Source organism: Pipra filicauda, unplaced genomic scaffold (genome assembly GCF_003945595.2).
Source record: "Pipra filicauda isolate LSUMZ 115617 unplaced genomic scaffold, ASM394559v2 scaffold3_size10097308_pilon, whole genome shotgun sequence".
NCBI classification, from domain to species: domain Eukaryota; kingdom Metazoa; phylum Chordata; class Aves; order Passeriformes; family Pipridae; genus Pipra; species Pipra filicauda.
In genome coordinates, this window is record NW_024104532.1 from 8,328,040 (window position 1) to 8,353,718 (window position 25,679).

The 25,679-nt window shown below is 41.4% G+C and overlaps 1 protein-coding gene across 1 annotated transcript; it reads right to left on the bottom strand.

The window, feature by feature from the left end:
• Positions 1-1,850: 1,850 nt before the first annotated feature.
• Positions 1,851-24,478, bottom strand: PANK3 (pantothenate kinase 3). The gene is made up of 7 exons (XM_027722163.2): positions 24,258-24,478; positions 14,727-15,079; positions 13,676-13,929; positions 12,885-13,061; positions 11,903-12,026; positions 9,502-9,627; positions 1,851-8,170 (listed from the first exon to the last, which is right to left on the bottom strand). The coding sequence occupies exons 1-7, from the start codon at positions 24,283-24,285 to the stop codon at positions 8,120-8,122; spliced, it is 1,113 nt and encodes a 370-aa protein (XP_027577964.1). The 5' UTR covers positions 24,286-24,478; the 3' UTR covers positions 1,851-8,119.
• Positions 24,479-25,679: the final 1,201 nt, after the last annotated feature.

The window sequence follows — 25,679 nt, forward strand, 5'->3', positions numbered from 1 at the left end:
TTGAGTTTGTTTGGGTTGTACCTTTTTCCACCCTTATCCTTATGTGCTCACCATCAGCACAGCAATGTGCCTTTCATGAAAGGTAAAGCCATTCCTGAAGTCTCTGCTTAACCAGGGGACAAGTGAGTAACAGCAACACCCTGGGAGAGAGGCACAAAGCAGCATCTCAGCGTTCCCCACACCCTGCGTGCAGCTCTCCAACAGGGACCTGAAAAGTCTTCCTTAAGAAGTAATGTCTTTTCCTCTTAAATTACTGCTGAAAACCCTTGTACACCTACAAGGGAATTTTCCTCGGGGAATTTGTATTGTCTGCTATCAAAAGACATCAATAACTACACAAAGCAGGCCAAGCCTGTGATATAAAAAGTACATGAACAGATTACGCCAGAGGCAGCTCGATAATTTGCATTATCTGGACACACCTCGGTTATGAAAGACTCAACCTTTTATACATTTAACACAGCCCCTCCAGTGAGGAAAACACTGTGTTACTCACAGACTGCAGGCTGGTCTCCAAGCAGCCATAAACCTGGAGATCTTGGTCAACATTTGCCTGCTCCCCCAGGGCTGGGAACAGCACAGTGTGGCCAACCCTGGTGCTCCCACACACGGTGCACAAGGTGACTGTTACTTTTCTGTGCTGTGGCCCAAAATGGCAGAAAGTGGATCTACTTATTGAACAGCTCTTGATGGACAGAGAGGCCTTTGGATTAAGGGGGTTTCACTCCAGGATAAAGGGCAAACAATTTTTCATCTATAGTTCTAAGAAGAGGGAAGTTGTAAGTATCAGTAAATTAGAGGTTTGCATTTCTGAGTCGAAAAAAAAAATGCAAATACAGCTGGCTTGAACAGTCTTACAGCAAGAGGAAGTCACTTGTTTCATACAAACTTTTTTTAAAAATATCAGAACAACAGCTAAAACAGAAGTAAATGAAGCTCACACAGCTTGCCCTGTCCCCTCAGCTTGCACAAGGGCTGCACCAGGAATCAGTTAAGGACTCCAGCTGAAATGCAAACCAGCTTCCACAAAAAGCTGCTGCAATTCACTCTAAGAGCTATTTCTGCACAAAAAAGGCACACTGAACAAATCAGCACCCTCTCAACTTGTAAAGCAACCCGTGTTTCTTAGCAGCTCATTTCCCTTAAAAAATATCAGTGTGGTGCAGAGCTCCTCTTTGCCAGGCTCAGGGTAGACACCACGCAGAAGGGAATTTTCATTTTTGGCAGTTTAAAGCAAAGATTTGGGGTTTGGATGGCTAAAATACTTGTACAAAACCTTGAAGAACCACCTCTGACACAGGAAGCCTGTCACAAGATGCAGTGCCAGCATGCTGCTGTGGCACAGGCTTCATTCCTCACAACTCCTTGGGCATGCAAGTTAAAACAACCTCAGGACAACGCAATTTGGCTTTTGAAAGCATAAGGAAAGGGCAATTCCAGCAGAGAAGTAATTACAGTTTATATATAATGTGCAGTTTATACATGAAGTATTTTATTCAACAGTAAAATGCCTCTCTGATTCACCCAGCCACGTGCAGGAAGCAGCAGGTGCTCTCAAGTTAATTTGGAAGGGGAAAGCTTGCAGTGCCCTCATAGCATGTTTTATCCTTCAATGCTGCACAACTGAATGTTCTTTAGGACATCCAATGTTTCTAAAAACAGGACATGAATCTTAGAGCTGTGAAGTATCAGCTTATTAGAGGAAGGAAAGAGCATGAAACCACAGCAGTCATGTTGCCGTAGTATAAAAATGTTCCACAACCCCCAGTATCAAATATCACAGCAACTTCTGATGCTGAATGAAAACACCCAGAAATCCCTCCCCAAACCCCACAAATGCAGGCCAACAATGAACAATCTCAAATTATTTATTAGGAAAAGACAAAGGACTGTTTCAACATTCGTACAGAACAAATGGTAACAAACCCAGGAAAATAAACTGTAAAAAGTAGGCCCATGACAGAGGAGTTGGGTTATGACAAAGCAAATGAAATCCAAACTTCCTTCATGCAAACAAGCAGTAAAGAATTATTTACAGTTTCGATGGGATGAATTATAGCATTGGCCATATTTGGGCCCAAATCAAATTACTCAGTGACATAGTAAAGGGATCTAATCTGTACATTCAATAATGAGGATCTATAAAAAGAAAAATAATTTAAACAATTTACAAGATGGCATAAAAGGCATCATTTACAAGAGCTGTATTAACAGGTGACACAAAGGTATTCATCAGTAATTTATGAATAAAAATTTGTAGCACATATTTTTACATCACATCTTCAGTGTCTGAACAGTAAACAAGGAAGCAGAGACATACCATGAGTGCAATGTAATAGAATAAGGCAACTTAACCAAATGGCTCTTCAGAGAACTTCATCCTACAAGGGTTTACAAGTCATAAATTTGCCTGCTTGCTCTGCTAACTAAAACAAATGTCTGAAGACAGCAACTGGTGATCACAAGGCCTGCACATGACGAGACAGTAGATGGAAAATTAAAGGCTTGTTTGTTAAAATGCCAAAACTCAAGAATGTAAAAGTGCAGATTATCAAAAGCCCTCTATGCCCTAACACCAGCACACTCATTTTCATGTTCTAGATGTTGTAATTTAATAGGTCTCAAAATACTAATTCACTAGTCTTATAAACTCTTTTGCAATGCACAATCTGAAACTAATATAACTCCTCCCAAAGCTTGTATTTACAATGTTCTTAAGTTGATGGTAGAAGAATTGTGAAATGCTAGCAATTTATAGCAAAGATTAGCAACTGACACATGATATTCCAGTTCATTTCATAGGCAAGGCTAATTAGCACATTTAGATTTTAAAATTACTTTAAAAGGGTATTTTTGAATTCTCAACAGCTTCCCCCAAAGCATTCAGTAATGGCTGAATTTCTTGAAGTTTTAGCAGAGAACACTATTTGTGCAAACAGCTACAATAACAAGATGAAGGTTAACATGGAAATACAGCAGTGAAGTCATCTGTATCCTGATGCACCACAGGAACGTTATGGGCCTTACAGGAATCAGCACAGGAAGCCACACCTGCCAATGACTTGCCACATTAACACAGTCCACATACTCAAAAAAAAAAAAAAGAATCCCAACAAATCCAAAAGGGAAACTTGAAATAAGGCCAAAAAGTATTGGCAAATGATAAAATTTTCAGTCTGTCAAAAGGACCAGGCCATAAATATTTTATTTACAATTTCTAGTTAGAATCTTTATTTTCAACAAATGATTTAGCACCAGCAGGAATATGCAAAGTATCATTACTGTGTTCCCCAGGCAGAAGACCTTGAGGCCAAATCTTGCTCATTAGTTTAAAAGGATCATCTGCTCAAGTAACTAGAGTGAGCAGGATTTGGCATTCAGTCATGCAAACTGAGACTGCTCAAACATATTCCATTAGCACATTAATAATTACAAACAGATTACAGCATCTTTTGAGATGTTTTCAGAAAGTGTGTTTTTTAGAATACTTAATATGCTTTACACGTATGAAGTAAACAAAATTAATAAAACAGGCTTATTTGCAGACTTTTTTTAACCTTAGAGCATTTTACCACAGGTGACAAAATACTGGTGATGTACTTTAAAATATCAATAAAACTTAAAAGAATGTAAGCAGGATTTATCCTTCTGTGATAAAGCATTTTTTAATCTCCCATGGTCATGTCTGAGGACTAAATTCACCCATTTTATCCACAATGATTGTGAAGTTTACCCCCTCTGACTGATATAAAAAAACCAAACAACTAAACAGTAACTGTTTGTGTCAAATATGTCTTGAGTCCTGCTCTGTGACCTGAAGGTCTTGGTCAAACACTTCTAATCTGACTCATGGATTTTTGTTCACTTTTTAACCTCAGCAAAGCTCTGTTAACATGCTACATGTTTTTTAAGCCTACATAATCTGTAAAAAGGATGGAGATAGGAAAACAAGGACAGGGGAAAGAATTAGTCTTATGTGTTTAAATGAACTGAGGATAAAAATGTTGACCAGAACTAGCTCAACAGAACCACACTGACCTTCACCTCCGCTCTGAACTCAACTGTCTCCTCAGGATTACAGTGATGCCCAGACACCCAGAATGTGAGCAGGGGTTGACTGTGAATTTATTCATTAATGTAAGTTAATGACTGAATGCGAAAGACACCATCTAGCCTTTATCTAGCACAGACTGGCTCTAGAAAAAGACACTTTGATTAGTTCCAAATGTTAAAACCCCACTGTTATTCTGAAACATTTAGAAATGAGCAGTTATTGCAGCTTATGTGGAAGCGGGTGCTTCCTGAAGACCTACAGGGGATAGAGACAAGGCATTACAGTATTACAGCCCTTGAAGGCACCCTGCACGTGAACTACCAACAACTCAGTGCAAGCAGGAATGTCACAGTGCTTCTCAAGGGTTATGAGAAGCCAGAACAGAACTTCTGTTCTTAATATACAGGCTTAGAGTTAAGTGGGACAGCATGGTCTCATGTTCTTTCCACTCTTGTCACTCTCCAATTATGAACTGAGGTGTTGGCAGGACCACACAGGTGCTTGAGAGAGGGAAAGATCTTCGAAAGGCAGGTCTGAACACCCTTTGGAAATCTTGACCAGACTATTAGATAAAGAGTGTATCAATGCTGTTTCTCTATGAACTGCTAAATATATCAAGACTTTACTAAAAAGAATGAAAAATTGTTTACTGGCTTCAGTAAAGAACACTGAGGATGTCTTCATTCCAGCCTGCTAAATACTCAAAGTGTATTGTAGGAGTTCCTCTCTCGACCAAACTGCAGTTAGCTAAGCAGAATTAGAAAGGTGAAAGTGGTTAGGTCTAATAGCCTGGAATTACTTCATCTAAAATTGAACTTCTCTGTCCAGAAATAAACAGTACTTATCTCGCTATAAACCTGCATGATTTTTAGGGAGATACTGATACAACAAAACTGTGCGTAACACTTGCAAAGACCAAGCTGGAGGGATGAGACCAGGAAATGCAAAAGCATTACCCCAAGATTAAGGGATAGGAAGCCTGAGGCTGTTCTCCTGGCATCTCTTGCTACATGGGATTGAAGGGATCATCTCCATGGCCAATAAAATTACCTGCCATTTCGCTGGTAAGTAACATTCATTAGGAAACCTCACGGATAAAGTCCCAGTACCATTGAAATTGGCATTATATGACAAAATTAAAAGGCACTCGCATGGCTGACTGAGCTGAAAATGATTACACATTCAAAATGAGTTTTGCATTTTACTTTAGAAGAAGTATCACAGAACTTTCCTCTAGAGAAGTGGTTCCACTTGAGAAGACAACAGTAGTCCTGAGAAAACCCCAAATTTTCTCTACTGTAGTACATCACATTGCATCCATTCACCCTAAAGCTGCTTCAACCAGTTGGCTTTGAGGAAATGGCAAGGGTGAAAGAAAAAACAGAGAGGATCAGGAAAAAGCAAGTTACTTCAGTGATTTGTATAAAAGAAACTATCCTTTTCAACCTATTTAGAAGAGAATTTCAAAGAAAAGACTTTAAGGCTTATCTTGCAACTACTTGTGATGCCTATCATTTCTCCTGGTGGGGAGAGTCAATCTTTGGGGACTCTAATAACAAGTTCTAAGCTGACAGAAAATGAGATGAAACCCAAAGATGTGGCTTAAATACAGGACCCCTGGGCTTTACAGTAGGGCTTGACAACTGCTCTGGTTGCTCTTGTAATGAAGTACCAATTGTGCTGATTAAACTAGGAATAGGAAGCCAATTTTTTTAGAAGCTCAAGGGAAGTAAACCAGAGGTAGGGCATACTTTTTGATTCTCACAGTAGTTTCTATACAGTACAGCTATTCAAGAATTACTCCACTTGTTTATTTTGTAACTCTGTACAATTTACTTAAAAAAAAAAAATGTATCTTAGGTCACGTCAACTTCAATTGGTTTAATGAACCATGGAAATTAGGTAATCACCTGCTATGTGTGCTTTTGGTTAAATATGTAAGTAGCCTCTAACTACTGCTTCATGAGGATTCTCAGTATCACCAAAAGAGAACTGAAGTAGCAATAAACATGGTCTAAAGGAACTGTTTCTAATGGAGCTGTAGTACATGTCTTAAAGTACCTCACTTTGCAAATAAAATATGCAGTTAGTTTGCAAACTTTTCAGCAGGCTGTCAGAACACTCAGAAAATTAAGTTTTCACACAGTTTTATTAACCAAATAAAGTTTACTTTTGATAGTCAATCATGACCCAAAAGAGCAGTATACAGCATTTATAAAGACATTCTATAAAAACCATATTCACTTATTTTCTGAAGTGCTCTGAATTAGCATTAGATCAGCTGAACTGTGAGTGTAATTTTTAGTTGTTTATGTCTAAAGTGAAACATCAAAAGCAAGCACAATAGAAATGTAGTACAAGTACCGGGAAAAGCAACAATAAATGGAACTGCATTTGCAATTGGCTTTGCACTTAAATGAGTTGCCTACTCTAAGGTACTGTGCCCTTAAAGGACCACAGAAAATCTTAGGAGATGACATATGATGTTAGTATGGGGCTTTGAGTTGTAAGAAAGAGAAGACTGAAATAGCACACAGGGTTTCTAACACACTAGGTGGGTGTATCTGTAAATACAACACAGCCATGCTGTGGAATACTCGAGCAATCAGTTTTAAAAATACCTTAAAACCCCGAGATATCAATGTGTTCTAGTCTGGTTGCTCCTCATGCACATACAGGAAATATTTAACATGAAAATATAATAAAATTGGGTAGCTCTTTAGTCCACAAAAATTCACGTAGCTAAGGACTGTATAATGGTCTTGTAAGTTTAAGATCTCATGCCCTGGCTTCAGGACTAAACTTATTACAATAATCACAACTGTAAATTTTAAAAGTCTACAGAAAACCCCAAAGATCAGTTCCAGAGGATGGATTTTATCCCAAGGCCACGATTTGATGTTCCATATTGCAAGTGCACTAAATATTGGTCCGTTTGGTGCTGCAATACAAACTCTGATGCTGTCCTCAGCTTTCAGAAACAAACTTCCCAAATCCAAAAGTAAGCTAACAACCTTGCATTTTCAACATCTAATTAGATTCTGATCAACTCTTACAAAATTAAGTAGAAATCACAGTCTCAAATTAGTAGCCAAAATTTTCCAAATCGCCACAGAAATGAGCCAAAGCACCAGAATTATGAGGTCCCGTATTTAGTCTATTTTGTAAAGATTTCTTCAATTCTCTCAGGCTTTGTGGTACCTTTACAAATAATGATTCATGATGGCAGAACTGATAAAAGAGACAAAAAAAAATCCAGAATGCATTTTGGAAGTCATGCCCTCAAAAAAACCCCAAAAAACAATGAAACATGAAAAAACCTGTGCTCATTAATCACTAAACTCTTTTCCAAATCCAATCAAAGACAGAGGGATCTTCCCAAAATACCAGCTGAGTTTTCATATAAATTAAGAGAGCAAGTGAATATTTTCATGAAACTTTCATAACATCAAATGCTTAATCTGCTGCTTTGGCTGATTCTTTGTGTTTCTATTCTTCCCACTGAAAATTAAAGCATTAACATTATTTCCAATAGACATAAGAAGAAAATAATTACTGTTCTTAACTGTGGGAAGAAATGGTCTACAGATTCCTCTCATCTTGTAGATAGTACCTTGCTTTTTTAAAAGTTGTTTTCTGTAAGTACACAGGGGAAATTGTGCTCATAATATGCTAAACTAATGCAAATAATTTTTCATTCATTAATTATATACAAAACTGATGGGCCTAAAGCCTCAGGAGTAAACTTGTAATATTTTCATGCTGAGCACTTAATAGTTTGGAATTCCTTTGTCTTGGATTTCTGGAAGGTTGTTTTCAGAGGATGTATTGCATATTATGAGTTCAGCACTGGCTACATGTACCAAAGAACATAAATGATAACCACAGTTCACTTTCCAATGCCCAGAGTGAAACCCTTCCTTAGAACAGCAATACTCAGTAGCTAATCACTTCTTATAAACAGTTACAGGCTGTTTTCTTCTCCCCTCCCCAGATTTAATTCCCATTGCCATAAACAAGTGTTGTTCAGGTGGAAAATAGTTCAGTGTAGTGACATCTGGTATCTCAACTGAAATTTGGCAGCCCAAGCAGAGCACCAACAGCTCCAAAGTATCCCTGTTGAAAAAAAAAAAAAAACAAACAAAATTTCAAGTTTAAGTAGGGTATTAAATTTTGCACTACTCACATTTTAGTGACAACCACCATCTGATGGACCAATGCTACAGAAAGCACACCATACACTTTTAATATATAATATTCCATAACTTTTTAAAGCTTTGTGAAATAAAGCTTTTTATCCTTCTCATCTAGATTAACTTTGGAGGATTTCACACCAAGCCTCACCATACACTGCAGGGCTTCTAAGACAGTGAATCCTAAAGAATGGAAAGCATGTTTGGTTCCTTTTTCCTAGAGGAGCTGCATATTTTGGTTGCCAAAAAATCTTCAATACCCACAGCAACACTGTTGCTAGAGTATAAGTTAAGAATTTCTTAAATTAACTGCACCTCACAATTTTTGACCCTCTGCTTACCTGCACATAAAGAACCACGTTCTCCTGTTGGATTACATTCCCTCCTGTGGGGGAGTGAAATGTTCTCTCTCCCTATAACTATGAAATACTGAAGTGTTTGAGATATACACTTGATTAAATGCAAGAGTTCAAAATTTACCCAAGAAAAATCTGGAGAACTGACAAGGAATCGTTCTGCTATTACTGCACACACTGGCACAGCCTGTCAGTCCTGGGATAAGCAATAAAGGAAAAATATTGTGAGAATCAACTGAAGGGGAACAGATCTAATGCTGTAATATTTGCAGACCAACAAACTGAGGACAAAAACTGCCCATCCACTGCCAAGAAGCTACAAATCTCCCAAATGTTGCACCTGTAATCTGCTTGTATTTTAATCAAAACAGGTGAAAACTCTCAGCATTCCACACTGATGAATGGCAGCAGAAGCTGCCCCAAAGCAGGTCAGTCTGAGAGCACAAAGTCACTACAAGAGCTCTGAGGGGTCTGTGGTGGTATGAAAGCTGGCCTTGTCAAAGGCAGGCTCCACTTTCAGGATGTTGCTCAAGCTCAGCAGAGAACAATGGGCCCATTTCAAAGGCTCAAGCTTTAGATCTCTGGACTCTTTGAAATACAACACTTACTATTGTTTCCATCCAAACTTAAGAAAGATTGTTGACCCTGGGCACAGACTTTAAGATCTTCTTGTCCCTCTCCACAGATCCACAGCGTGAACTGAGCTACCCCAAAGTGACTGAAGTACTTCCCTGGCAGAGAGCTGTTCCCAGAGAACCAATTCAGCATGACAAGCCTCCTCTTATTTCTAATGTTTACTGAGTACTTGGTGCCTCAGGATATCTCACAAGAGCTACTCAACAATGCATTTTTTACTTATGGTGGAACAACACACACAGATAAATGAACCACAGCATACCTCATGTTCTAGGAACAAGGCCTTCAGCTGGCCTTTTGACCAGTAATCCAGTGCATACGCAAGAAGCTTCATCGACAAAGTATTCACACGCAAAAAATTGCCAACAAACACAACTCTGTTTATTTTCTAAAAAGAAAAAGAGGAAAACGGCAAAGGATTAAGACTTTTCACTGCTTAACACAGCTTTGAAAAACTGAGCTATGAAAGAGCAGGCTGTCTCGAGCAAGGAAATAAACCCACAAAACCCAAACAACCCGCAATTAAAACACGGATTCAAAATCTAAAACGTGGCACACTGGGGGAAAAGGAAAGTAGGTGCGACCCACAAGAATTAAAGGACTTAGTTTACAGACAAGTAGCATTTGTGTTGCAAATTAAGCGAGCACTTTCAGTAATTAAGCCAAAGAAACAGCCCAGCTATAAGTGAAATGAAATGAAAGATAGTTCTGTTTGGCAGAGAAGACTCAATGCCTTCATAGCCCTGTACAATGCTGCTTGATCCATATGCAACAAGGCAGCACTGTAAAGAAGCCGAAGGCAGTAAGACATGGCAGGTGTTCCTTTCATCTTCAGAACTCAATATACCTCAGCACAGCATCAGACCAAGAGTTAATACTGCAGGTGAGACGTGAATTTTAATCAAGTCAAATGTAAAAAAGTGAAAAATCATTTAATTTTCCCCCATTCGCTGAAATAAACCCAATGTTAAGCGAAAGCAACATTAAACACTGGTTTAATGCCACAAGAAAAGAAAATTTAATCGTGGTAGTTCTTCGTATAGTGCTTAGATAAGCACTTAATTACATTAAATCAATAAATACATTAATTGTATCTAAGTTGTCATACTAGTTTTTGTAACAATTCAACCTGTAGTCAAATGACTAACATGGGACTGTTTTTCACCATCTTGATTAGTTCCCAGTGAAGACAAAGTAGATACACCATTAAGGCACAAAACCATAATTCTGTTCTACTGCAGGAAGCCAAAGTAATTACATCCACTTTACCTTTACATATCAGTTCAAGATATTAGTTTGTATATCCCTATTAACTGTTTCTTATGATTTGTAGTTCTGTGACATAGCTGGAATGACACCAAAAAAACTGGAATAAAGCTAGTTTGTGCAGTTTACAAGTTCTGATTTGTCCTCCTTTACTCCCACCCTTAAATATAAATTTCATACATTTGTCTCAGTCTATTAATATGTACTTTCAACTTCACTCTCATTTTAACTCTTTGTTATCAAGTTCTGCCATAAAGCAAAAAGCCAATATTAACTTAATACTCACAAAATTAACTTTATTCTCCAAGACAGAGATGAGAAAAAGTCAGAGAATGAAACTGAGGGAGGCCATGCAATATTAAAACCAGAAAAATGTATTAATCTGTCTCCTAAGCAAAAGGAGGGTTTTTCAGGTAACAAAGTTGTTGCTACGTCTGAGGTGATCACATACAGATATTTTAAGCAGAGTTCTAAATACAGTTACCCAGGAAAGCTGTAACTAAAACTCATTTTATCCAAAGCTTGTTCATAATGAATAAGGAAATCCCTAGTGCTCAGACAGTAATGCCTGCTATACCTAAATTCATGTTCTTCCACAGCTTCTTGACTGCCTGTGGTCCTATTAAAACTGAACACACACTGGGTCTGTTTAGCAGGACTTTGAGAAATAGATGATGTCAGGAAACCATCTTGGTATCAACCAGCAAGGTGACAGATGTCAAAACAACCTGAAGTCTCAAGAGTCAGTAAAAATTAAAAATAATGCTTAACTAGAAGCAAGGCTTTCCACAGGCTTCGATCAGAGAATAACTTCAGCTTGAAGAAACTGCTGGAGGTCATCAGGTCCCATGCACTGCTCAAAGCAGCAATTTAAATGCAGCAGTTGCTCAAGTCACATATTCTGAAACTCTCCAAGGACAGAGTCCATGTTTCAGGGCTGGACATACTCCCCAGGTGACCTGCCTTGGCAGGCGGGTTGGACGGGATGATCTCCAGAGGTCCTTTACAACCCTGACTATTCTGTGATTAAAGTACTAAGAATGGGTTCAGAATATTTTGATTGTCTTTGGAGAATTGGGACTTGGATCTCTTTGCCAGTGGGGAGGGTAACCTGACAAGGAGTGCCTCCAACCAGCTTTGTTAGGGAATGGAGCCCAAAGCCTGCAGGGAAGTGAGGGAGTAGGGGAGCACAGGATGTTGTGATGAAGGACCTGAAGTCCCCTTGCTAAACCAGGATGATTGTGGGCACAACCCAAGGCTACACAACACTACATGAATTTCCTCATTTCATCTGAGAATGTACTAAAAGCTTTAAAATTATACATCAGTTTAGCAGTCATTTAATCTGGAAACAAATAATAGACCTGTAGATAGATCACCTCCTTGTCAGTTTTTACCTCATTTACTGCACACATCCGGGCAATAGACCCAATGTTATTGGTGATGGTGACCAGTATGGCTCTTGCAAGATCTTCTTTACTAACAGACTCTCTCTTCTCTTTGTAGATCATATTCCCAAAACTAGAACAGGAAAAATTTCCATTAATTAAAAGTGATTTATGTGCATTTGAAGTGGTAATTCCAGAATGTAATTTTTATGCTGTAACAGATCCTAAGTCTCATGTTTGTTCTTGAGGAGCTCCCTTTTAAAGTCTGTGTTAAATACAGCAATTTAACACTATGTGTGTATTTATTCCTTCACAGCAAACAGTCAATCTTGTTACAATAATGACCCCCAACAAAATATTTTTGTTCTGGTTGACTTCCCTGAAGAACCATCTACAGCAAAATGTAGTCTTATTCTTTGGTATTATTCTAGTATGGGGCTGTGTTTTGGATTTGTGCTGGAAAGTGTTGATAACACAAGGATGTTTCATTATTGCTGAGAGGAGTCAAGGCCTTTTCTGCTCCTCAGCCCACCCCACCAGCAAGCAAAACAAGGTGCACAAGGACTTGGGAGGGGACCATTCTGTTCTGTTCCATTTCTGTCCTATTAAACAATCTTTATTTCAATCCAGGAATTTTCCTTTTTTTCCCCCCATCTCACTGGGGGAGTGAGTGAGTGGCTGTGTGGTGTTTAGCTACCTGCCAGGTTAAACCACCTCTGCACTTCCTTCCTGCCACTCCTGTGATCACCTCACATAAAGCTGTGTATGACATACCACATGAGGTTTCTTCAATATCTAGCTGGCAGGCACCTGCAGTTGTCTGTGGCTTTAAACCTTCTAAAAAGCTAAGGATATATACTTTTAGGATAAAAAGTAACTTGACAACAATAAAAGTTTGCAAAAAAGCAGTTTTCTCTGCATTAATAGTTCAAGTCTTGTTTTCTAAGCCCCCCAAACCAACAAAAGAACCAACAAGGAGACTCTTGCTTACCTGGATGCTACAGCCCATCCTGGCAAGCCAAATCTTTCATAGTCTCCCCCATAAATATCCCGAACCAGCTTGTCAGCATGTGTGCTGTCTCCTTTGGATGCCATTTCCAGAGCTTCTTCAAAACTTTCACAGCCCGTCAACAAACTGCACAAACCAAGAAAGGTCCCTCCACCTAGACTAAGGACAAAGGAAACTAGTTGCTTTTAAGTAGTATTTCCTCACATGAAAGATTCTTATGTCTGACTAACAAAATAAACAAATAAAGCCCTTCAATTTAGACACCAAGCTCTTCGCTTTTCTGCTTAAAGGTTGACTTAACAGCTGTCAATCAGTTTCCCGTTATTTTAAGTCACTTACAAGAAGGTAAGAGCTAACAAATAAACTCAAAACGTAAGCTGAAAGACTTCATGAGAGACAAACTCCTTAAATACCCACATCATGCCACTGACTGATCCTTGATCATTTACTGTAAAACACGTGTGGACACATCTGTTCTTATAGAGCAAGAGAAACACAGGTTCACTGCACACGTTATCAAAACTTAAAACCTACAGAACTCTCACCATGGAGCACTTTTATCACTCATTGATAAATAAGATAAACTAAACTCCTCAATAACAGAACCATGGGAATGGGCTTCAATGACTGCAACTGTAAATTACACATACTTTCCCATAGTACAGAGTGAAGAAAAGATTAGGTGGGGGAATCAGGGAGAGGAAGCACTTCAAAACCAGAAGGCTTGTAACAACCCCACAGAGTAACAACCCCAACTCAGGTGTTTAAGTTACCTTGTTCCAGTTACTCTTTTATAGTTGTCTTTGGAATGGACTGATAAAATACTGACTCCTGAACCAATGTTAACAACCAGCAGTGGGTATGGATCATCCAGGTTAAAAGGCATCTTTTGGCATCTCTCAGGGTCTGAGGCATTTTCAAAATAATAGCACTCTGCCTGGCCATTGAAGCTGACAGAGTCTATGTACAATAAGCCTTTGACAAGGCAGTCAAGCTCATCCAGTTTGTGCAGCTGGAGGTTTCCAATCTGTGTTAGGAAAGAAAAAAAGACTGTGTCAACATGTTCTAACATTGCACAAACATGCTACAAATTTATGAGTATATTTGTACTGCCCAACTTCAAGAAGCTCTCTCAGGCGACTAATTCAGGAACTTCGATCTCAGTATAAAGCCAAGAAAGAAGTCAGAGGTAAGTTCTGAATACATCAGTTAGCAAATCCATCTGACTATAAATCCAGATCTCAGACCTGGCAGACAGGCAGTATAAATATCTGCTTTGGTAAGCTCAAAGATAACTTTTGAGATACTCAGACATTAACCCACTGAAAAATCAGCAACATTTTTCACCAATTTAAATTAAAAAAAAGGTCACCAAATACCCTCAAGGCCCCGCTGAGTGTTATCTTAGTGGAACTCACACATCTGCATGTCTTTGCAAGGTTTGTGGGTTTCCTCCCCCATCTTACAAGTCAAACAGTCATTTCTAAGATGTCAGCAGATAAAAAGCTCAATGGCATCGCTCTAACTATCCTTGCAGCTTCATTAACGCTCCAAGGATTATCAGAAAACCACAGGGCAGAAATTCTGAGGGGCTTTTGGTTCACTACAGCTCTTCCTGAGTTTGGCACGGGACATTTAAGCTGCCGTTCTCTCACGGAGCAGAAAGACAATTTAACAGATGCTGAGGGTTCCACGAAGGCCGTAATTTCCCATACTTAATACAGTTCATAATTAATAATATTTGAGCACTGCACAGTTTTTCAAACTACTGATTATTTAACCCATCACCAGCAATGCTTTTGGCATCAGCTCCAGGGTACCTACTGTGCGAAAATCTTCTTCGAACTTGTACGCGCCACCGCCGGTGGCACAGAGCACCGTGTGTAGTGTTGAAAAGTTTTTGTTTCTTCCCATTTGGATAAAAGTAGGCAAATCATGAGTTGGGAATCGGATAAAGTGCAAGTTTCCTCTTCGAGCAAAAATGGTCAAGTCTTTCAGCTCCAGGTGGACATCCCGAATGCCAGTGGATCCATAGGCTACATTGGAAGTCAGGTATTTGCGGATGCTCTTCAAGCTTTCAACCTCCTCCTGCTCCTCCTCTGCAGTGATGTCAATAGGTTCAAAATAGGCAAGCTTCACCAATGTTCCCCCAATGTCCATGCCAAACCATGGGAAAGCTGTGAAGGTAAAAGAATTATTGTTAAACAGACAAAGCCATACACGGAATTTAAGAGTTAAACCAATGCTGTACTAATTTTTCAACAAGACATTAACAACAAACCTCACAGGAATGAGGAATTAGCGCTCATTTCAATTACATGACCTTTAAGTATCCCTCCGGCCACAGGTAAAAATGGGAAAATTAGCAACTCCACACATTTAAATGCTATTACATGTGCTCAGAAAGCCCAACTGAAACTCCCCAAACTATACCATATCTTTCAGACCAACTCATAAACAAAATTCAACCACTTTTTTTTTTTACTGAGAACAAAGGATTAAAATAACCTTCCCTTCTAAAATAATAGCTCTGACGCACTTCAGCACAAAGACTGCAATGCACACGGGAAGAAAGCAGGTTACACATTAGAGGTGGCAACAGAGCAGGACAGTATTCCTCCTCTAACAGCTCCTCACACAACATGTTTGAGAGGGAAGCTTAAATTTATTTGCATGCACTTGAAAAACTGGCACAGTTAAGATGCCCAATTTATATCCCTTGAAGTTAAAGGGATAACAAAAACTTCTATTAAGAACTACAAGCAAACCACAAAATTAACATTACTGAATCTAGGTTCCTTTTTTTTTTTTTCTTTTGTACCTTGGCTAGAAGAGGGCATTTCTGTACTACAAAACAACAGTAAACCAAAGTGCTTTGCCTTTGTCACTTCTGTGGCATGACTGCACTTCCTAACAGGGATTTTATGGTCTATGACATGCAGGACCATAATTTGAATATGCCTGCACCAATTAATTTTCCCAACCATGCGCAGTGAAACAGATACTCAGTAACTCTACAGCAAAGACAACATCTTCATCTGAGAGTCTTCCCACTGTCATCTCCCAGAAACAGTATTTAAAATTTAATTTGTAAGCTTAAGAAAGACTCTGAATATCCAGCTGGGAAGCTCATGTTTTTATTTTCTAACTGACAGTATAACTTGCTTGTTTTGCTTGCCCTTTATTTTTTTTTTAGAGTTCCAGTTTATTTCTTCAGATGCAATTCATACCTTACAGAAACATGAAACTCAAGGACAAAACCAAAAAGATGTTAACATGTTCATGATGAGCAAGATGCAATTACACTGAATTTACATTACTAGTGGGATCTATCCTTGAGAAGAATGATCTACCAAAACATTTTAATGTATTTAGGCAAGGCTGGCTGTGTGTCAGTTCAAAAGAAATTTCAAAGTTGCCTCAGCTTTCAGGAATGGGTGCCCAGAGAATACTGTCAGGTATTAACAAAAAAGTTGGTTACCTTACTCATCTTGAAAAACTGCGTTTAAATACAAGAGTAAGTTCTGTGAGCAAAATCTAGCTCCAAGTGGAAATAAAGGTGGTCTATAACCCTGATATCTGTTGTATAAAGTTGAGGTCTAAGCATAAAGCCACACATGAACTGATTTCACAACTGCCTGACTTCTTTATCCTGTGACTCTGGACATAAGAAAATCTGTCACCTTACTGTTTGACCACAATTAGCTGATGATTTATTAAGTGACCTCACCAAGTTTCAGCCTCTTGCCATAAAGGATGTCACAAGACCGAAAGCGAAGAAGGGAAGCTGATTCACCCAAGGGACCAGAACATGTCTGCAGGAGTCAATCCAACCCATTCAGAATTTAACTAAGACACAGCAAGCCAAGTTCTACCTAAAATATTTGGGATTCTTTCTGCTCAATGGGCCTACTGAAAAAGTAGGATCTAGTCCTTCACAACAGGAAAGAGGGGAAAACAGCTGAAAGTTCAGGCAATGAGCTTAATGAAGATTTGGTGCAAGTCATGCCTGTTTGTCAGAAGATCCACCACATCTCATGTTAAATGATCCAAAAGGCTTTTGCAAATACAGTGTTAGTCACACCTCTAGAAATCTCAAGGTTTATGAATCAAGTATATCAAGTAAAAAACTGAACTGTAAGTTTATTCCATAATTTAAACAGGAACGTATTTTATGCTGAAAAATGTGATCATGCTGCACAGTATCAGTTTTCTGGGTTAACTGAGTGATCTTAACAGCCATTTAAGGATTTTGAAACTGAAGAAATAGGTCAGTTTTCACCTCTGTGACAAACCCCAAGAAGTTTCACATTTTTCTATTGAAAATTTGTCAAGATTTGGCTGGTAAGTACATTGCTCAAGTTTCATTTGCAAGGTGGAGGAGTTGTGACAAGCAAGTGGGCCCACGTCCTGTTAACTTACTCCTTATACCAGCGGCCCAGAAGAAGGAATTACACAAGGATTCTTGTGCTTGTAAGCCACTCTTGATTGATTTATATTGATTTTATTACAGGTGCAGCCAGGAAAATTACAGCCATTTCGTGTTCCAAACACAGAGGAGGATACACATAGGTGGCAAGAGCACAATCAGCTGGGACTGCAAGGATACAAGATTTATCCGTGCTTGAGCTGCCTTTAAATAATGGAAATACACTGATTCTCCTGAATTTTAATATAATTGTACATGGACACAACATGGAAACCTCTTATAGCTGCAGCCTTCAAATCAGATTGCTTCGGGAGGATCCTGGTGCAGAATCCATCCCGTCTGGATGCAGAGGGATTGGAGAAAACAGGAACCCATGTGGAAACACCAGTTCCTCTTCCAATTACTGGAAGTGTTTTCATTTGCAGGGTTAAAATAAGGCCACAGAGAGATTCAGGATGGAGGACTAGTCAGAGTCCTATGGAGAGTTTCCTACAAGACTTCCAGCAGCCAGGCTAATCCTGACAATGCCTGAAGAGGACACACAGACTTCAAGTCCTGCCATATATACAAGGAACCTGCACATCCTTTTAAACCACGTATACGAGCTCTCTGCTTAAGGGGAGGTTGCTGCTCTTTGAGGCACGTTTGAAGCACAGTTTTCACTCTTACACAGCATATCTGCATCAGTAGCTGGAATGGTCTCTCAAATCCATGAAAGATTTCTCAGGCAGTCTTGTATTTGAAAGCTGGCTTGGAACACGACAAAAATAGCGTGGTGTGTACCTTGGGCTGAGAATATATAAATGACTCCAAAAAGTATTTTTATACTTGTATCTGTGGGTCATGCTTCTCTAAGTGAGAGATGTAGGAGAATGCCAGCAACAGAATCTTTTGGAAAAAATATCCCCAGACATCAGCTTGATCCTTTCAGCAGTCACAGTTAAAGAAATGTGCCTGGATGACACCGGTACCAATTACACAACCTTCCTTTCAAGCTTATAGGTCTGCACAGACCAGGTTTGAGGACCTGCACAACTGTAACCACCATTCCACAGCTTCACTTCATAAGGAGAATCAATTCCTCTGCATTAAAACTGGGCTTTTTCCACAGCTCTAGGGGATTAGGTCATTAAAAGACTTTTCTCAGCTCTTTCTCTTTGTAACTATTCCTGTTCCTAGGAATATTACACAAAAAGTGATGCACAGCTCAGAAGTATTCCTTGCTGAGAACCTGACCACTATTCACAGAACAAATCCAGGGCCCATCTTTTCAAAGTTCAGCTCCTCTCTGCAGAGGTCAGCAACAATTTGAAAAAAAGAAAAGTAAAACTGAGCTTTTTATTCAACAAGCCCAACTGCCTTGGATAGAGTACATAGAACTCCTTCACAAATATGCATTCTGCTTTTAGGAACTCAAGCCAGGCTCTGTTTAAGAATACACAAAACACAGATTTTTACTATCTGAGAAGAGACAAATACATGAAGTAGAACACTAACTAGGAAATTGAAACCCATATGGTGTTTAATGTGATACTTCACACCAAATTTAACTGTCTCCAGGACAGCAAGAGGGGGATCATAACATACAACCTCCTTAATCCAAATCCAGATTTTCTTCCACTCCTTAGCTCTGCCAGGAGCCACTGTGGTCCTTACCTAGACACAGCAACCAGGAACCTTTGCTATAAAACAACAAATTGTTCCATACATGCCACGAAGTAACTTTGACAGGCAACCCCTCAAAAAATCCAGATGTTTAAGAGGATTCCTTAGCACTGCTTCCTGCAATGTAGAAAAGCACTTCCCACAAAGGAAGAGCACTGTGCTCATACAATGATGTAGCAGTTCTGCTGACTAAGAAAACCCTATGCTGGTGGCTGTTGGTTGTTTTTTAAACCATATTAATCTTTAGAGATACACAGGGAAGCCTCGTTCTCTTGTGTCTGCACTTCTCAAGTTCTTGGTGTACACAGTTACTGGCAGAAATCTTAAGGTTATTTATATCTTATCATATAAGGTATTTATATGCCAAAGGAAATAATTGCAGTAAAAAGTCTCTCATGCCAATACAAACACAAAGGCTGAAGTGTTTTCCTTTTACATGGGCTCTGCTTCAGCAGAGCAGAGGACCTTCGAAGCTCTCCACCCAGACCACACACACTAGTATTCTGATTTTGCACACTCACTTTGGATCCAAAGCTGCAGGAAGTACAAACTCAAAGACTTTTACTACTCTGCCTATTCAGTCAAGTGTAAGATTCTTCAGTTTAATGCTCTATTTGTATTTAGCTTTTAAAAACTGAGAAACAGATTCCTGTCAGCCTCTTTCCTAAGAATGTAATGACACATCTGAAACACAAACACCTTTGAAATACTTCCTTCTCACTGTAAGATAAAGTAACATTCTGGGTCAACCCTGCATTAAATTAAAAAGAACCAACCTTCAAAGAAGAGTAGCTAACCTCTATTTCAAGCTGGGAGCTCTGCACCACGGGAAAAAACCCCAAATTCACAGCTGTCAGTAACAGGAGAGAGCAGCCTACATCACTTTGTGTCACCTTTGTAAGAAAGCTTATGTATTATAATGACTGTTGCACTTCAAATACAAATGTAGCCTGGGGAACAACTGCCAAGGGTGTCAAAGTTCATAATTCTATACAGCCCTAAAATAAAGGGAAGGAAAATGACCATGAAATCCATGAAAACTTAAGCTTACTCCTGCCAGCACTGCAACAGTTCTCTATCAAAGTATGCAGTATTATCAGTTCTGATGCCCAAAACTTATCTTCTAATTCAGCCTTTGATAATAAAACCTTGATCCTATTCCTACCCAAATACTGACAAGGCAAACAATTATTTAAAAGTTATACTGAACTACTACACAGTGTAGTAGAAACTAAATGTATCCTGCAGTTTCTCCCAATCCATTTTCCTCTCTGTCCGTACATCCATTCTTACACTTCCAGTGCTTCCCTAAAACACGTGCATGCAGCAGAGTAAAACCTGATGGCAAACTCTACCAGCTGAATCAGCTGGCAGGCCAAGGTAGCTCATGTGTGCAATGGGACAAGCTAAGGGAGAGCACACCACAGGCTGTGGAACTGCTAAATCAAGCAGGATTAACCTGATGGGTAGGCAGCAAAGTGCCTTTGCTGCACCCATGTCCAGGGATGTACATGGGTATGAGCCTCTGCAGAGCAAAACTGCACTTCAAATGTCCTTAGTCCTTGAGGCACTGGAGACTTTCTCTCCTTAACAAGTTTTGTAGCAGGTTTTTGGTTCAAATATCCCAAGTCCAGCTCAAAATACATTTGGGCTGGACAGAATTAATGCATAAATTAAATGTATCTGGCACGCCCTGGCACATCCTCTCATTTTTCTTCGTGGGAAAACTTTTCCATCACGCTCCATAAACTCCCTGCACTTTCCCACTCAGCCACCTCTAATCACGCTCCATAACAGCCACAGTTACCAGTGGGAGGACAGGTGGGAATGGGCAATTACTGCAATTGCTCTTCATGAGGTTCATCACATCCACAAGTGGATGCCATATAAAGCTACCACAAGACAACACATCACTGCTTTCATCTTCTCTCTCCTTGCTCATTCTCTTAATTTTGTTGACATTTCAGCAGCCATGTCTTTGGGGATAGGTGTAATTATAGTGAGATACAGCATGCAGGGGCATAATTTAACACTCACAGATACACTGTGTTTAACATAGTATAAACTGTGCCCGGCAGTATTAATATATTATTAGAAACACATTTTTCAACTGCACTCAAATGAGGACCTGTAACATCTGCTATTGGCTAGTAATCAGCTTTCAAGGACTAATAAGAAAATGCTAGGATACCCAAGACTATGCAGCAAGTTCTGTGAACAAACAAACAAACAAAAAAATCAATTTAAAAGAGATTCTCCATCAATGTAAATGGATTTTTCATCAATTTTACTACACCAATCCTGCATGGGATCACTGTGTCCATGATGATTACATGTGTCCATAGAACCATATTAGAGAAAATAAACTTGAAATTTTCATCTTTTCTTTATATTGATACAGCACTTTGCAAATCTCTGCTATGCACGTTCATCTTCAGTGTGTCTCAAATCGCCTCAAGGGAAACGAAGGCATTTGTTCTCAAACTCTTTTCAACAAACAATCAAAAGGAACGCACTGTAAAAAGTAACATACACAGTGTACTAGATGTTAGAAGTCTCTGCCTTTCCTTCAGCAGTGCATTACACTCCAGAGCCAAGAGGAAGGGCTCCAGCTCCCCTGGAGAGCACAGCATGCTGGCACTGTCCCTCTCGCCTTCCTCGCCAACATGCAGAGCTCCCTCTGAATGAGTGGCTGCTCTCTTCCCTTTAGGCAGATCCCACACAGCAGCAAGACTCTCTGCTCTCACATTTTTCATCTCAACCCACAAATAACCTTTGGAGGTTTCCTTGAAAACTGCCAGCCATTCTCCCCCAGAGGCATTTCCTCAGAAGAGTTATCACGCAACTGCTGCTTGGAAGGTTCCTCCCGGGGTCATCTGGTCCGACCTCTCAGTCACACCAGCAGGAAAACTGCCAACTCTAGATGAGCTCAACTGTGGCTTTGTCCAGCCAAGACTTTAAGACCTCTGAAGTTTTTCAGGAATCCTCCTCAAATGGAGACTCCACAACCTCTCCACTGCCACACTACAAAGCTTTCCCGATGTGAATTTCTGTTCTCCTCCTTTCAAATGCCTGACACCTCCCATCCCCAGCAGCTGAGACTTAAATGGCCCTTTACAAGCCTCTTCCAAGACAGCCAATCTCAGAAGCTGTGTTCCACAAATTCAGCTGCATTTCTTAGTTTTTAGTCCATCAAATTAGCAACAACACTAGCCAGACGAAGATCTGGAAGGGAGGACCACACGAGCATGTCTAGGCAGTCTATCCACATCAGAAGGCCTGAACTGGTTGGGTGTTTCCATTTTACCCTCTCTGATGACTGACATGACAGGCAGTGCAATCATGCCTTTTTTCCTGATGCCAAACATCACACATGAAAGCAAAGGTAGGCTAAGGCAATCTTCTCAGTTCCACTCTGCAGATTCTTAAGTTAAATAATGATTAACCATTTTTCCCCTGCATCGAATTTGGCTCCAGCACAGATGATTAGATACTGACGTGGTCTAAGGAACATGCACCCACCCAGCAATTGTGTTGAAAATTATCTACAACTGTCCTAGCCAAATAATTTGTCAACAGTCTAAAAGTAGTATTGCAAGCCCAGCTTTCATGTCAATGTGAGCAGTTAAGCCAAACTGACAGCAAATTTTGGGCACCAGAGCCCCTGAACAGAAATGGGCTTCCCCATCTTCAGTACTTTTGTGGATCTGCTCCTCTTCAAACATTCAGCTGCACTCACACTTCAGTCAATGTGACTAACCAGGATCAGAGATCAGCAAAATGACTCTAAAGTTCATTGCCTAAGAAACTAAGTGCTATTATCTTTAAAAAAGCCACCAGCTTCAAAGTATGTTCAAGAGTCCAGAAGAAATAAACTACATAGTTTGACACTGTATTTTTCCCCTCCTGCCTCTGCAGTTCCAACTGTTTATAATTCCCATCATGAAACCAACATCAAAGTTCAGGTTCAAGAAATGGAAGAGTGCAACTACAACTGTAGCATATTTGAGCAGCTAAAACTCCTTGATAACATTTGCATTGTTATTTAACCACGAGATTTAAATCCACCACTACACAAAACAAGTCTTTGAGGTCCAGCAGAGACACTCCTGAAATTAGGAGGTTTCTGTAATAGGAGCAGCCATACTCTCACAATTTTAATTATCAAACCACTGTAACATTTTACGGCCAATTAGTGCTTCAGAGTCTTGATAACATTCCTTAATATTATACCAGGGGAAAAAAAATGCTGTCTGAACTGTACTCTTCATAAACATCATTACAGTAAATTGAGGAATTTCCACACACTGGCATTAACAAGAGGTGATGACTAACTGGGTGCTACAAGATGCGTATTTCCTGAACAAACCACAAGAAACAAGGTACTTTCACAGCTTTTATAGCTATTTCTAGAGCTACACTAACACTTCCTGTTTTAAATACGTGTTTGATGGTTTTCTTATTGGGCTGCTCAAACAATATCTCTAAAACATCCCCTTTCAAGATCCTCTTTTAGCTGTATGCTGTTCATTTGCCATGCATGCCATAGGACCAACAGCAGGCCTAGAAATTTGGGACCAGACATTTTTTCTACACACTAACTCACCCTGAAAGTACTTCTTGAAGTATGATGACAAAGAAAAAGATGCTTAATTGGGTGGAGCAATACCTGCATCCCTTTCAGCCAAGGCACACCTGTATTAGCTTGACAGGTGTGTTGACTTGCACAGCTGTAGATCGTTTGCATGTAGATTAACTTTGCTCAATCCATACCTCTCTTCCCACAATGAAGCACCTGTAATCTTAAAACGTTTTGTTTGCTTTCACCTGAGTCTGAAACACGTTTTTGCCCTCCAAAACTAATATGGTGCTCAAAAGCAATAAATAGTAAGGATATTGTTACAGCTGTGCTTATTAAAGGAGAGCATCCGGCATATTTTAATTAAAGACCTGCACCCAAATAATCGGAAATATTCTAAAAAGAATCGGGAGTCGATTAGCCCTTAAAAAGCCACCTGTGCAGGTGTTCGGCACAGCGATTAAACACCATCTCCATCAAACACATCACCCACACCCAAGGAACCGATGATATCGCTTTCTAGCCAAAGAGAAGCCCTTTCCCCGAGGATCCCGCGAGCCCCGACCCCTCCCTCAGAGGGACGCACAGGATCGAGGATGGTCTCCGCGGGCACCTCCCGGAGCCATGGCCGGGCAGCGCCCGCCGCGCCGGCCCCGCGCCCCCTCCCCCGGCCCGGCCTTACACGGCTTCTTGGCATCCTTGATCTTCATGGCGCTGCGGCGGCGGCCCGGCTCGCTGCCGGCCGGGGCGGGTCTCCTGTCCCTCGCCTGATGGGGCGGGCAGCGCCGGCGGCTCGGCGGGGCCGGGCCTCGCTCTCCTGATGCTCGTCGCGCGCGGGGCGCCCGCCTCCCGGGGAGCGGCGCTGGCCGCGCCCGCCGCTACGCCCGCGGCCCGGGCTGGGGCCGCTCCCGCCGCGGCATCGGCGCTGGGGCTGGGGCGGGGAGACGGGGCGGGGCGGAGGAGCCGAGCGGCGGCCCCGGCACGGGCAGCGCGGGCACAGGCCCCGCTCGGGGCAGGAGCGCGGCCCCGGCGCTGCCCGCGGAGCCCCCGGCGCGGACTCGGCACAAGATGGCGGCGGCGCCGGAGCCGCGGCCGCGCACACAAAGGGGCCGGGGCGGCTCCGCGCCCGCCCCGCCGCTGTCGCTGCCGCAGCCGCAGCGCTGCCCCCGCCCGGCGCGGGGCGAGCCGGGAGCCGCAGTCCGGCCGCGCCTACAGCTCCCGGCGGCCCCCGGCCCCTCACACCACGGGCCCGCCGCCAATCGCGGCCCCGCCGCCTCCCCTCGGCAGCGGGGCGCGGGCTGAGGGCGGGTATCCGCGGCCGTGGCACCCTCACTGTGCAACCCGGTGGGCATCTGTGCGGCTCACGGGGTGCAGGGGCACACGAACGCTCCCTGTCGCTCAGTAATTTCTTGAGCTCCCTCCTCAATAAAGCAGGAAGGTGCAGTTTATTTTTGTTTCCCCTCGCTGCGGCTGAAGTGTTTTGGAAATGGCTCCTTTCGTTTTGCTCCTCCAATAACTGCACCAGTAGCGTCAGTCCTCGGGAAGGTTTTCCTCACCCGGTACAAACGTGGGCTGATATTTAATCACACAATCACTGAATCAATTAAGTTGGAAAGTCTCTCTGAGATCATCTAGTCCAACCTATGACCCTGCACCACCTTGTCAACCAGACCAGAGCACTGAGTGCCATGTCCAGTCCAGTCATTCCTTAAACACCTCCGGGGATGGGCACTCCACCACCTCCCTGGGCAGCCCCTTCCAAGGCCTGACCGCTCTTTTGGTGAAGAAATTCTTCCTGATGTCCAACCTGAACCTCCCCTGGCACATCTTGAGGCCGTTTCCTTTTGTCCTGTCCCTTGTTCCCTGGGAGCAGAGCCCGGCACCCACCTGGCTCCAGTGTCCCATCAGGGAGTTGCAGGGAGTGAGAAAGTCCCCCCTGAGCCTCTTTTTCTGCAGGCTGAGCCCCCCCAACTCCCTCAGCTGCTCCTCTTATCCCTGAATCTCCAGACCCTTCCCTGGCTCCATTCCTTTCTCTGGACATGCTCCAGCACCTCAGTGCCCTCCCTAAGCTGAGGTGCCCAGAACTGGACACAGCACTTTCGGT